Source organism: Alligator sinensis, unplaced genomic scaffold, assembly GCF_000455745.1.
Source record: "Alligator sinensis unplaced genomic scaffold, ASM45574v1 scaffold611_2, whole genome shotgun sequence".
Classification (NCBI taxonomy): domain Eukaryota; kingdom Metazoa; phylum Chordata; order Crocodylia; family Alligatoridae; genus Alligator; species Alligator sinensis.
The window spans coordinates 857,343-871,891 of NW_005841869.1; the positions used below are offsets into that span (position 1 = coordinate 857,343).

Genomic DNA, 14,549 nt, shown 5'->3' on the forward strand with positions numbered 1-14,549 from the left:
GGGGATCTGGGAGGGGAATGGGGGTGTGGGGGGGATCTAGGGGGGTCTTGAGGGTGAATAGGGGAGCCTTGGGATCGGGGGGATCTTGGGTGGGATCTGGGGGGTCTTGAGGGGATCTGGGGGTGTGCCTAGCCCCTGCCCAGCAAGAGGTGGGTGCAGCCCCCTGGTACCTGCCCACATTGTTCGGGCTCGCAGCCAGCTGAGGATGAAGGGTACAGCTCTGTTTGCAGGGAGGGCTTGTCTCTTCCCCCCACCCCCCCTTTCCTTCCCCACCTCCCTTCGTTTATTTATTTCCTGCCCCCACCGCCAGAGCAGTTCGCTTTCTCCCGAAATCGGGGGTGTAAAGACGGGGTGGGGGATCGACACTGCACGCACGTTGCCGGCCGGCGTTGCAGCGGAGCGCGGCAGGCCTCCGAGGCTTTCCCCGTCGCGGTCTGGGCAGGCTGTGCTGGCAGGTGCGCCCCTGGGGCGCGGGAGCTCTGCAGGCCGCTCGTCTTCCCGGGATGATGCCGTTTATTTTATTTATTTTGTGAGACGGTGTGGGGGGAGGGGGAGCCGTCGCCCGTGCGCGGCAGGGCCTGCTATCTTTTGTGTGTTGTTTCAGATGGTGGACGTGGAGGTTTGTGCCGGTGGAGAGAGCACCCGCAGAAAAATGGATGCCCTGACAGATAGTGCCGTGGAGATCGTCCCTTCGGAGCTCTACGATTCCTCCAGAGCCAAAATAGCTGCTAATCTACAATGGATCTGTGCTAAAGCCTATGGAATAGGTAAGATCCTTTTCCGCCCGCAATTGTTCTTGTTTCTATTCTTGCCTTTTCTGTCTCCCCTGCTATCCCAGACGTAATTAAATTAGGCTGAAATCACCTTTGTTTTAAATAGAAGTAATGTGTCAAACCTGTTCCCTGGTCAGAGTCTGGTGCTGCCTAGTGTTTCTGACAGGAATAAAGCAAAGAATCTGAATAAATAGGTGTATGAGGCAACCTCATTGTGAACAACACAGATGATAATTGTGACTGATGCGTACTTCTAAAGATCTAGTATCCTGATGTCTTTAGTGAAGAAGATTCTGCCCCACACATCTGTTGTGTTGCCACTTGAAAACCTGGGGCCTGTGTAGGCCTCTGTGATTCCTTGTCTAGTCATCTTGGCAGGTTTCTGATGTGCTAGCTTCTGGTATATCTCATTAGTTTGAATTTAAAATAAAATACTGTGGTTTGTGAGCTTGGTAGTAATAGTCAGCCTACAGTTTATTTTTCAAAGTAAGAAAATCTATTAATGAATTACAGCTGTATTTATCTGTATGCTAAAATACAGAAGTGGAGGTAGGATATAAAAGAAAGGGGTTCTTTTGTAAACTGTCTTTTGTCAGAAAGCATTACCATACAAATAGGGTTTTTTTTGATGGGGGAGGAGAATATTGAGGCACTTTTGCAGTGTTTTCACAGGCATCTGCATTTTATTTATTTATTTATTTTTACATTGCAGTGGATCTGTTTTCAGTTATTGTTGCTTGCTGCCTTTTGAGTGTCTATAGCTAGACTACATATCCAACATGATTGAATACTTATTTCTGTTTAACCAATAAAGTGCAATAAAAATGTGCTTCTGTTTTGGAAAATTAGATAACCCTGTTAATCTAACTCTAATTTGCCAAATTCTAATATGCTTAGTGGATTAACACTAGCTTACTTTGTGACAGGGCTGAGCAGAGCAATCCATTCCTGCAGATAAATATTTTAGACTGTTTCAGCTGGGGTATTTAATAAGTATATCCGGTACTGCCAGTAATTTCTCTTATCTGCCTGTGGATAGTATCCACAAAAAGTAGAAAGAGGACTTTTGGTGTTGTAACCTGCATGTAATTTTTCCTTTTTATCCTGGGTGTAAAGGTAAGGTATTTCATTTATGTGAGGTGTAAAGGGCAAAATAACAGCAGGGAGAGGCTTTGTATTAAAAAAAAAAAAAATGATTGGACTCTGGGGTGTTAACATAATATAAATGTTGACTGTTGCTGTCACTGATAACTGGATAGTCATGAAGAATAAATGGGTGTTTTCCTGTATGAATACATTTCAACAACTAGAATAGTTTATAATGTTTAATTAGGGCCTTTTTAGTGAGTGGAAATAAAGTGTGTTTTTTAAGTTGTGTAGGTTCCTTATTTATATTTTGGCTTTGCTTCAAAAGAGGGCTCTAATTCTGCACCAGAGTTTGGGTAGAGGAAGTGATTGTCTTGCCTTTGCTTTCACATTGACCTCAGTGAGGTTCCCCATAAGCTCAGGGATTTGCTGGCATGCTTTTACCCTTCATCAGTTGGACAGATTTGTGGTACGCATAGTTGGGAGAGCTAACTTTAATAATATCGTTAATTGGCCTAAAACTTAGTAAAAATACCATTATTATTATTATTACCGTTTATTATTGGTTAACATTAATATAGCTTTACTGTTGATGGGAATGTTGGGATATGTTGTGTAGCAAAGTCTCCTGTTGCAGCAGGCAGTTTTTGCACTCTCTTGTTTTGGATGGCTTGGCTCACATGTAAATAACAGAATTAAATGCCAGCAGGAGCATTATATTCCCAGTGTCTCTCATTGTTACTGATGATTGGGTACAATAGGACTAGGAATAGGGTAGGACTAAGAACTTAGCTAGGACTCCAGTAGTGATTGTGCCCATGTTAATTCTGGTTAAATCCTGATGTATTGTATGGTATGTGTTTAAATTGTTTCTCATTTTAGCTAAGCTTTCTGTGTTTACCAAAAATAGTGGTTTATTTTCGTTTCATAAAAGAAATTGGGCCATGACAGATAATTTGCTTTGGCATTGAAGTCTTTCCTGGGGAAAGGGATGGATAATTTAAAGATGCACTTCTCCTTGAGTTTACTTAGCTCTGTCCACTGTCCTGGAGGGGAGAGTTTGGGCAGCCAAATTCCCTTCCTCCAGTACCCTGCATCTGAAATGATGGATAAGGAGCGAACCTTCCTTTCTGTAGAGATAGGAGTTTGACTTATGTGCATGGTTGCTGCCTTGCTAGCTCTGCTCTGACAGTACATATCCTCAGCTGGATCCCGTAATAACTGCCCAGCAGAAATTTGGGAATAGAGCATGAAATGGTATGGTGGAGGGAAATGTTTACCCATTTTTCCTTCCCTCTGCAAGAAGTCAGGGAGTGGGCATGGTGCTTCAGATAAACTACTCTGTACTCTTCTTATGTACTTAGCCATTGGGCACCTGTGTTGTTTAACTTTATAGTACAACGTTGGTTCCCATTTTATGTCTGTTGTACTGTAAAAAAAACCCCCAAAACCAACTGGTCATTTCCATATCATTTAAGTGCCTAAAGTGCTTGAGTTCATAAGAACTCCCTGAGCTCCCTTTCTGCTTGGTAACTTGTTCTACCATTGCAGGTACCTGTTTGGTAAAAGTGACAAGGAGCCTTCAGTTTCAAGGCCTCTAGAGCAGTGGTTCCCAACCTTTTTAGATCCCGACCGGCAAACTGCAGACCAGCATACTGCAGACCGGACAGAAGTGACTGGCATACTGCGGACCGGCAGCCAACCCTTTTTTATACCGAGTAGTCAGTATAAAAAAGGGTATACTGCCGGTCCGCAGTATGCCAGTCCCTCCCAGACTTCCTGTCCGGCAGCCAGCCTTTTGCGGCCCAGTACTGGGCCATGGCCCACAGGTTGGGAACCTCTGCTCTATAGCAGCCTTTGCCAAGATGAGGTCCTGTTAGTTCCCAGGGTGCTTTTAGAGGCATTTGGGTCTCTGAGAAACAAGCTAAGAAACCTTAATGAGGTGTGGAAAGTTTAGTACAGGCTGTTTTTTTAGTTACCGAGTGTTGTCTACCTTGAGTTTGGGTAAGTGAATAGATTTTTCAGGCCCAGGGCCTTGCACTTAAGCAGAGTACACTGTTCACAAGAATGAACGACGAGAAGCCTTCTTTCAGCAACCCTAAAGGAAATCTTGTCTAGGCATAATGCACTGGATCCAGGATGGAGTTTATTTGGTTTGAGTCCCTTTTTTATCAATAAATCATGCAATTTAAGCAGGAAAGGGTTCTGGTGAGAAGCATTTTGAAAATCATGCTTTCAGAGCCTAGGAGAACATATTTTGTCGACTCTTAGTGGGATTCAAGTTTCTTAGTTATTTAGGCCCTTCTGAAAATCTTACCTAAAACCTTTATAAGCAGTGAGAGGTTTTAGTGGAAGCTGACAGATGACTGACAAGAGTACTGCTGTTCCAGGGTAGTAGAATGAGCCGTGTTTCCAAATAGTAATAATAAGAGGACCACATATGGAAAAGTCACAATTGTTGCTTTGCCCAGCAGTAGGACAAAATGGGTCTGATCTTTCGGTTTTCCCTTTAGGGCTCTGAATGACAGTAAAACTGACAAAACTGGTCAGTTTTCATTCTCTTGCCTCTTGGAGAAGCAGTGAGCAGTCACAGAGGCATTTCAGCTTTCTGCAGATTTAAGGAAGACAATACCCTGCCAGTTTACATTTTGGAAAATTGTTTTAATTGCAGTTGAGATTCAGATTCTTAATTCTTTAAGCAGAAGTTAAGAATGCAGAAAAGTACAAAGGGTCTCATCTATGAAAGTTTACATGTACTCTGAACAAGTGTGTCTTTCAATACCTGGACTAAAGCAAATACTGTTGCCTCTGTCAGGTGGGAGAGCAGAGCAATAAAGGGACTTGGCTGCACGTATTGCAGTCGAATGGATTGTGCATAAAGCTGGGAGTTAGATCTGGATTCTTAACTTGGTTTTGAAAGTTGCCTGCTGTTCCGTGTCTTGGTGAGGGTCACTCGCAAGCCTTTGCTTTCCTGTCTGTAGGGCAGTTGTGATACCTGCGCGAAACATATTACTCGTTATATAGAGGAAAGTGTTGCTACTAGTCTGTCAAAGATGGAATGAAATTTCTGCTTCTCAGCCCATGCCACGTCCACTAGATTATTAGATTTCAGATGTGTTCTCTTTTCTTCCTTTGGGAGAGAGGAATTCCATGATCATTATTTTATTTATTCTATGTCTGCCACAATTGTGGGGTTCAGGTTTTTAGCTTGAACAACAAACGCTGCAATTTTTCATTTTTATTTTGTTTTGACAATAGGACTAGATGATTGTCCTATCCACCTCACTTGAAATTCTGGTAACAATTGTTGTCTCCCTGACTACAGGCAGTTTTTTTCTTCTCATACACTAATATAGGATACGAAAAGCAAGTATCTGTAACATGATTATTAGAATAAGAACATCTCTAATTGGTCTGGAAACCAAGCTGAAATGGTTTCAGACCATTAGGTGGACAAAGCCTTAATTGGAGGGTATATAATTAATTTTCTGTCACATTTTAACATACCTGAAAGCATATTGTGCGGCCGCCTCCTGATCCCGTCCATGTCGCCATGTGCGAGCCGGGAGCGATATGCGGACCCGTCTTTGCGCACGCGGGCTGTGGCCAGCAGCCCGGGCACGCGGGGTCGGAAGGGACCGTGCGGCGGCAAGGCACGCACGGGCTAGAATTAGTCACAGACGCGTAGTGGTTGATTCAGAGATTATTTACTTACACCCAAGATGGTCGCGGTGTAGGCTGGACAGTTTCCCAGGTACAGTTCTGCTTAAATCCTCGTTGGAGGACTACGACAAACTCGGTTCTAGGGCCCCAGAGTTGTTAAGGCTCCGCGGGTTCGGCAGTTTCTTTCCCACGGAGTTGTCGAAGCTCCGTGGGTTTGGTTCGGCTCTGGCCCCGGAGTGGTTAAGGCTCCGTGGGTTCGGATCTTGAGTGTATAGGATAGGGATACGTCTAGGATTGCGCTCGGCGACGGGGAGAGGCCAGAGGCTGTTTAGACCTCTGTTGCCTTCTTAAGAAATGCGTTGGGTTCGTAAGGATCTGCAGCACTTAGAGATCTTCACGCTCTCCCTCTCGGACTCCAGTTGCTTTCTCTCCAACTTGGGCGGAAACTACCCAAGCTCTTTATATGGCTAGCAAGGCAATTGCTAGCCGCCACGTGTGCATAATTTAACACAAGCCAATAATGGGGCTCGAATTAAAATACAAATGGCGGGAACTCCTTTGCACCGTGCATCTCTGAGATGCAAAAGAAATGCACCATGCAAAGAAAGCTACAGATTTGGCGGGAAAATTCTCCCTTGCCCGGAGTTCTCCTCTGCAGCAGAGAACTCCACCGTGCAAAAAGAAGCTGCAATTTAACGGGAACATAATTTAGCAGTGCCGAAGCACACAAACAAAAACTCACAACTTTGGGTTGTGACACACATCAATACAGCATCTACTTGAATGATTCTCTGCAAACGAATTAATTAAGAATGTTAGTTCAGACAGAGTTTTGCTCTGGTTTTTGTTTCTGTACAGAGTTGGTTTTTTTATGCTACCACAGCTCAAACAACATTTTGCTGGTATCTACTTCTGTACTTCAGATAACAAGTCAGACTGTTCAAACTGCTGCATTTTTAGCTGGTATCCAGGTAACCACCCTGGCATTGATTTTTTTTTTTTTTTTTTTTTTTTGTATGTGAAGTGGTAAAGAGAGACTTTTTTTTATCTTCAGCTGGGTGGAGGGAAGAGTCTTGGAAGATTTTAATATCAGACTGCTGTTGAATTTGAAGTTTTTTAAAAGCACTCGAGTAACTTAAGTCATATTAAAATTTATTTACACTTTAGTACTGCTCAGTTTTGGAGAAAACAGCATTGCCTAACAAGTGAGGGACTCGAATAAACTACTTTTCTCATCAGAAATTATACCAATTTAATTTGAAGCGTTTCCTCTTGTATGAAAATAGGTGAGGGATCTCTGATAGACATTGAAACAAGAGCACTTAAGATTCTGTGCTTCTCAGACTTGAATGTTAAAATAGAGCATTATCTTATTTTATCTCTCCATTTATCTGGCACAAGCTTAGGAAATACCAAGGATAGGGACATTTTCCTTGTAGGTAGGATTGTGGATTGTTTAGCAGTTGGCGAATGTAGTTTTGCAGGTAGGGAGCATTTTATGAGATTTACATAAAATCATTGTGTGAAGGAGATCCAGTCCCCCCTTAGTTTTAATGCAGTGTAGTGCGTTGTTAGACAAAATAGTGTCTATGACAGAAAACGTAGAGCATGCCAGATAACACAGATTCCTTAGCTGTCCTCAGATTTGATTGCTGAGATTGCACGTAACTACTCTGCAAATCTTTTGAAGAAAATATTGTGGAAAATTTTGAGGATAAAAGTTTTCTGAACACCTCTACTTAACTACAAACACTAGTTGTGAAGCTAGTGCTGACAAAACCTCATCACCAAAATGTTCGGAGGATTTACTGAATAGTTTTAGCATCCAAACCAAAAGATTTTCTGCAAGATCTTATACTTGTTTCTTGAGACGTGACAGTTTCCTTGTGGACTTACTGTGATAGCATATAGACTTTCTTTTAAACAAAAGACTACTAAATATTTATTTTAGTTTTGCATTGATACAGGTTTGTTATGTACATGAGTTCAAGCAAGAATTTTTATAGCTGTAGCTTAGGGTTTTATAGCTGTAGCTTGGATTTAATGTTTGTGCTTTTCAGAGAAGTCCAAATGGCTTTCAGCCTTAAAAAAGATCATATGTGTAGGGATACTTGGAAAGGATGAACCAAACCACGCTGTGCTTGAATACTGTGTTTAGAGATAATGTTAGCAAGTACTGAAGCAGCCTTTTTCAGGAAGAGCATTGCAGTGGGGAGTCTTGGTAAATGTGTATGTCATATGAAAATTGCTGCTGATGGGCAGAGGAATGCTATAGTATAGAAAGTATCTTAAATTCTAAAATTCTTCACCCGTGTGTCACTTATCACCGTACCAGCTGGCTAACTACGTTGATTACTTGTTCAATTCTGCCTTTTAGCCTTGACCCACCTTTTGGAGGGCACAAAGACTTTCAAATCTCTACATATTTTGAGGGGATGGGGTGAGAGAAAAAGTGCTCTGGCTGTATTGGTCTGCCTAGTATATATGAAAATAATTGGCAATATAGATGTGAAAGATAGATTTGATAGATTATCTATCAGCATGGCTTCTACCCTAAAAGTGATATTTTCTGGATGAGGTAGCCAGCAAGACTAAGGAACAACCTAAATTCTGTGATAGTTTTGTGTTTCAGTAAGGCTTTTGTTGCCACAAGATTGGGACCAAATACATTACATGCAGTAGTGAAACAAGGAAAGTATGCAAGCCTTCCTAAATGTATGTCTGTAAACTTTACAGAATCCTTTCTAAATCACATTTTTTGTCTTCTTCCTTCCCTCTCTTCTGTCTTTTTGAATCACCTTAGCTGTTACAGGTTCCCCCTCATATGGAGATAGTTGAGTAAAACGTACAAGAACAGTATGAAGTCAGTCTACGTTAAACACTAGTTCATATTGTTACAAATATTGAGCATTCAGAGTTATGACAATTGTCAGCACTCAGAAATAGGCAGTGCAGAACTGAGGATTTTTTTGGTTTGAGTCAAACTGGAGAACTCTGTATTACAAATGTCACAGTAGAAGTTGTAATACAGTCTTAACGATCATAGTTGCCAAACAAGTCCTGTAAAATGGTAGAAAACTTAAGAGCGTCACTGCGCCTCCAGTCTGCTTCCTACTGAAATTGGCCCTAAAAATCCCACTGACTTCAGTGGGAGCGACCTCAAGTCTCTTTGGAATTAATGATGCTTAGTGTGGTATGCTCCTGTTTATTTCTTAAAACTGTGATAGTTCATAATGTTTCAACATTGTAATTCCCGGCCTTCTCATTAATAGGACATTTCCCCACCTTTCTTCTGGGTTATTGATAACTATTACATTAAAAAAACCCTCAAGAAAACCAGTTTGGACAAACATTTGTGGAATGAATCTGGAAAGATTAGAAAAGAGCAATAAATATACCATTTTTTCTAGTGTTTGACCTGCATATTGAATTTTTCCTACATTTACCCATGTGCTAATTGTTTAGACTAACATACAGCAATATTTTTGTTTCAACTGTTTACCCTGCTGCCCATTTTAGATTGGGGCAGGCTTTCTGTTAGCTTTTAACTTTTTCCCTAAAAAAGGGCCACTAAAAATCTTAGAGTGGCATTACGGAGAGATGCATAGCGAGCATAGACACTTGGAGGGGAAAAATGTAGCTGACTAAGACACATTGCTGTCGAGTCCTGTGGGTTCATTCCTGTTGAAGTCAGTGGGAGTGTCCCCACTGGACAAGTTGCAGAACTGAATCCTAATTTTAATGTTCTTGAGGATTCACCAAGTTTACTCCCAGCTGTTAATTACTGTCAGCGTGTGAACTTCACGTAACTCCCCAAACTGCCTTTTCTGAGAGGTTAATTCTGACTAGACAGTCCAAACCCATTCATGATTTTTGGTTGCATGCAATTTTGAAACTATTTCACTATTCTTTGTCTCTTAACCAAAGGAAGTATTCATTTCAGAATAGCTTTTTCTGTACTGCCCAACTTCTCAAGCAGTCCTTATATAAGATAATCTTGCTAAATACTTCTTTGTGTAAAAGCCTGTTTTACATAACTTGGCAGTCATACTTTACTCAAGGCAATGGGAAATTTTGCTTTGCAGTGTGCTGACATTGGGGTGGCAAAGAGCAACCAACCTGTTTCTTGAGGAGAGGGAGGAAGTAGAGGGCTGAGTGGCTCAGATATTGCTGCTGCGTTTTTTGAGGGTTTTTAAAAACGCTTTTTGTCAAGGGCCAAAGAGGCAAGCATCAGGGCTGCAAGAAGGTATTTTAAAGGAAGCATCAAGTTCTGCTTTTTATTTCATCAAGATTATCTGAAGTCGTGGGCGGGGGAGAAAATGAAGAGGAATGTGAGAGATGGTTATCGTAGAAGAGAAGCAGTGGATATTGAGTGTGTGTGTTTTGAAAGGAGGGAGAAAGAAGAGAAGATGTAGGGAGGAGAGAAGGCAATATAAAGGAAAGGAGTCAAAAATAACATAAGGGGAGAGGAATGGGGGAGGAAAAGCAGCAAGAGAATCTGACAGTCATGCTAGCAAAGATGCATCATCATAATTTGGTTGAAAAGAAAACCTGATTCATATATAGGTAGGGAAGGGATGCAGACCCAAAAGTTAGAGTATACCCTGTATTCTTCAAATATAAAATTGACATTGTTACAATCAAATAGAGCACATGACTCTTTTATGATAAGCTGTTGGAACTTGCAGGGAGCCACACCTGTGTGGTAGAGGCCCTGCTCAGGAAGATGCTTTTCATCCCAGCTAGCAGGCGTTGTCCCAAACTTAGATGATAATCAGCCTTTTTTTCCCAAGCCCTCAGTACACCGTTGCCCTCATTACACGAGGTGACAAGTCTGCAAACTGCCACATCGGGACTGAACTTTTGATCATAGATGGCCAGGTAATCTAGAAAACAAAGATATTTTAAGATCTAATAGCTGGAAACTTAAATTAGAAATCAGGTGGACATTTTTTTACGGTGAATGTAATCCACCATTGGAACCATTTAGCAAGGATTCTCCATCACTGAATATTTAGAATAGCATCCAGTCTTGTTTGAACTATAGCATGATTTCTTCAATCAGGAATTAGTGTAAGGAAGTCCTGCAGCCTGTGGAAGTTGGAATAAATAACTAGAGTAGTTGTTATAATATATGACACCTGCTAGTTCAGTGCAGGCAACCTGGCTTCCCCCACTGTGCGCAGCATGGGCACACCAGCTTCCTTGTTGCACGCACCACAGAGGCAGCCCCCTCCTGCCGCTGCATACAGCCTGGGCACCCCAGATCCATCCTGCCACGCACACAACATGAGTAGTCCAGCACAGTACAGGCATCCCAGCCCCCTCCCACTGTGCTGCCCTGCCCACAGGAGTGAGGGCAGGTAGTAGAAGCTGTAGAGGGAGGGGAAGCTTAGAGATCCCCAGTTGCTACTGCATCAGTCGTACTGAAGGAAGTGGCAGCTAGGCAGGAGCCCAGGGGCTTCATGTTAGCCGTTTACAGGCTGTATGCACCCTGCAAGCCACCAGCTGGACAGCCCTCTTCTAGCTAATCTTGGTAGGTTTGTGAACTCTTTGGGCTGGAGACCGTGCTTTTCTTTTTCTGTAGTACAGCAGTTCCCAATGTGTGGTATGGGTACCACCGGTGGTACGCAGACAACCTGTCAGTGGTACGCATTAACAAATTTATTATAATTACTTTATATGACAAAAATTTGCTGGTGGTACTGAAGGCTGAACTGAAAAATTTGCTGGTGGTACTTAAGGTTGTATCGTTTTAAATTGGTGGTGCGGAATCTGTCAGAGTTTGGGAACCGCTGCTCTAGTAATTTTAATATTTCTGTATATGTACGTGCAGTCATTGTGTCACCACCATAACATTTGTCAGGATTTTTGATAACTTCTGTGTTCTTGCTTCTTCCTCTGTTCAGTTTGTTTGGCTTCCTTTGCCATTGAATACTGGACACCAAATGAAAGTCCCAAGGGAGTGGCAGAACAGTGCTGAACAGTGCCTTTTTGTTTGGCAGTAGCTGTTGTGGTTGGACTTCGATGTGGGTCATGTTCATACTCTGCTCCTCTTACTTCTTTGCAGAAGCTTTACTGGAGCTGGATAAATATAGATTTAGAAACAGAAGTGTCTAGTCTGTTCTCATTTTTGCTTTTTAAAATTGCATTTGGTACCTCCTAAATTCCCAGATCTGTAGACTCTTCATTCAGGTGGTGATGCTGATGAGTTTCAAAGAGAAATAAAAAGTAGTTTCAGTTACTGTACTTAATCTGGAGCGCTTTATCATTCTTTGTGGATTTAGAATCACATTTTAGTCTTGGTGACCTTTATCTCTTCTCTTGCCACATTGAAAATTAAAAATGTAGAACCTGTTTCTGATGCGCTACACATGAGAATGCTGACACCTGATGCATACACATATGCACCATCAACAACTGAACTGAATTTTTGCTTTTGAATCATTTGAGGCGCTGTTTGTGACACAACAAGGACCCCAGCCTAGGTGAAGTCTGCAGGTGCTGTTGCAATAGAAATAAAGTAGTCAGCATTTTTAGATTTTCTTTTAGCTGATCCTTTAAATGGTTGCAGGCACTGGCAAAGGACCTAAAATCAGGAGGACTTGGGTGAATTAAATCATGTTGTTCACATCCATGAATCATTTTAGTAAATGTTAAAGGGATTGATGTTTGTAATGCATCACAGTGGTTAAATCATGTAACCTGTTGTAGGTTTTGATGTTTTCTTCCTTCCCCAGAACTAGGAAATACAGCAAGATTTTTCCAGAAGCTGTTAATCATTGTTAAATTGACTTATGAATTAGTCGCATTAAAATACGAGCCTGATCAGTATTGACAGGGCTGAATATAATTTAAATGATTACATCCATTAACTTCTCATAAAGCGTTTAACCTGCAAGCATATTGAGAGAGATTATTTTTCATAGTGCAGATGGGGTTTCATTATCTCTGTCCCTTTACCTTTGCTCTCTTTGTGCGGTCCATGTAGCAGAATATTAAGCCTCGCATAAGGGGAAATAGTGGTGATAATTCTGATAGAATTATAAAAATAATTTCTACTGGGTGCATCTACACGTTCATTAACGCGCCTTTGCTACTGCACATTAAATTTAGTAACTCTAATATGAGGTACTAGATAAAGGCACAATAGCTGTGCTAATGCGCAGTAACAAAGGTGAATATTTTTTTTGTGATACTTAATGTGTGTAGTCTAATTCTACTATGTATTAGCATGGTTTTTGCCACAACCCTCTGATGCTCAGTAGAACATTCAGTCCTCTGCATTAAGGCATCTCATGTAGACGCGCCCACTGTGAACTAAAGGGTGAATGTTAGACAGATGCTTGAATCAAAAACATATTACTGTACAGTTGGCTGTCTTTGGGAACTTGCTGAAAAAATGCGTCTCAAGGTATTTAGGGAGAGGAAGGGGAACAAAAGGATTTGTAGTAACGCTGCAGTGCAACTGGATGGGAATCTTTTTACTGTGGGAATTATCTAGCCTTTGACTTCTTAAATACCCATCTGTGGTAGAACTCTGATAAGGAAATTTATACTTTCCACTTTTTCATGAGTCATGCTATTAAATCACCTGCCAGTGTGTTAGTGCAAGGACTCTCTTACATCATGAATTCACAATTTACTTTCATGGCATTTCCCTCCCATCCATTCCTGATGGCACAGGCTAACTATTTCCTTTCTTCATGAAATGTCCCTGTGGAAACCATGGAAATCGTTAAACTAATGTCAGGAAGGTATTGGCAACAAGAAGAGCTAACACTATTTGAGCTTAATTCTCTGGAGTTTGAGAAGAACTGGTTTACCACATTTTTATTTCAGGAGTGGATATGAAATGCAGTTATGTTTGAACTGTTGTATACTTGTAGCACAAATACTTCAGTGGTTGTTTTTTTTTAATGTCATGTTATTCGCTCTGAACAAATTGTCTCAGAATAGCTTATAACTTACTATAAAGGGATAGATGCTACTGTTAGGACTTTTTTGGCAATTTAGTTATTTAAAAGAAATTGCAAAGCTGAATAAATAAAATCATGTAACAAATTACAATAATTCTATCAATGCATAGTGTGCGTTTGTGGGTGTATTTAAAATGCACTGTTAAAATGAACATGGTCATTGTTAAATGAACATGGTTAAACATGGTCACTGTTAAAATGAACATGGTTAAAATGAACAAGTCTTCAGAGGGAGTAAAATAACCTGGAAAGGAAATCTACATTTAAAAATCATGAAATGCTGGACTTTACAAGAAGTATCGAGTTGGATACCAACACAGGGGCCAGAGACTATCATTGTTACTGCCAAGCTATGGAAAACTATTAGCACCTATCTGATAATTAGATTTATAGGTAAAATTGTCTAAAATGAAATACATAATGATGTAAATTATTGGTTTTATATTACCACAGTAACAGCACAGAGGTCGTGTATAAATTAGAACTGTTATCTTGTTTTCAGCTATTTTATGACCACTTGAAGTCACCATTGGTGGCAGAAGTTTTGATATAGGTAGGACTTGAGATGGCTGCGATAATTTTAAGCATACTGTACTACAATGTAGACCTGCATCGACAAAATGGACAGAATATTGGTCAGTGGTGCTTTGTCTCCCCGTGTATGTAGCAAAGGAGAGAAAAAACCATGCATCTGACAAAGCCAAGATCTTCCACATTTGTGATTTGAAAAGTGGGAAAGTGGTTGTGCTTGGGATACCGTGTTTACATTTTCGAAGACCTTAAAATATAAAATGTAGAACTTACATGTTGCTTCATGTTGATTGGATCATTTATTAGAAATCCAGATTGAATACTGTTTCTTCATATGCTTTTATATAAATGCTGAAAGAGCAGTAGCTGTCTTTGTTATCCAGACAGCCAAGGCAAATAAGGTACCAAATGGAGACAAATCAATTTTATGAGCAACATTAAAAGTAGCTGAAGGTTTTATCAGAGATGTCACATTTTCTTGATAACTGTTCCTGTTTCAACTTGACATCTCTTTCCC

At 40.9% G+C, this 14,549-nt stretch overlaps 1 protein-coding gene across 4 annotated transcripts in view; it reads left to right on the forward strand.

The window, feature by feature from the left end:
• The first annotated feature begins 96 nt into the window (after nt 1–96).
• Nucleotides 97–14,549, forward strand: part of CAMSAP1 (calmodulin regulated spectrin associated protein 1) — a 43,260-nt gene continuing 28,807 nt past the window's right edge. For 2 of the 4 annotated variants that reach the window (XM_025193856.1, XM_025193857.1), the window contains exon 1: nt 553–767. In XM_025193856.1, coding sequence (XP_025049641.1) covers nt 605–767 — 163 coding nt within the window. In that variant the 5' untranslated portion in view covers nt 553–604. Of the gene's footprint in view, nt 213–370; nt 456–552; nt 768–14,549 lie in introns of those variants that run through there. The other 2 variants (XM_025193854.1, XM_025193855.1) reach the window with 2 other exon arrangements.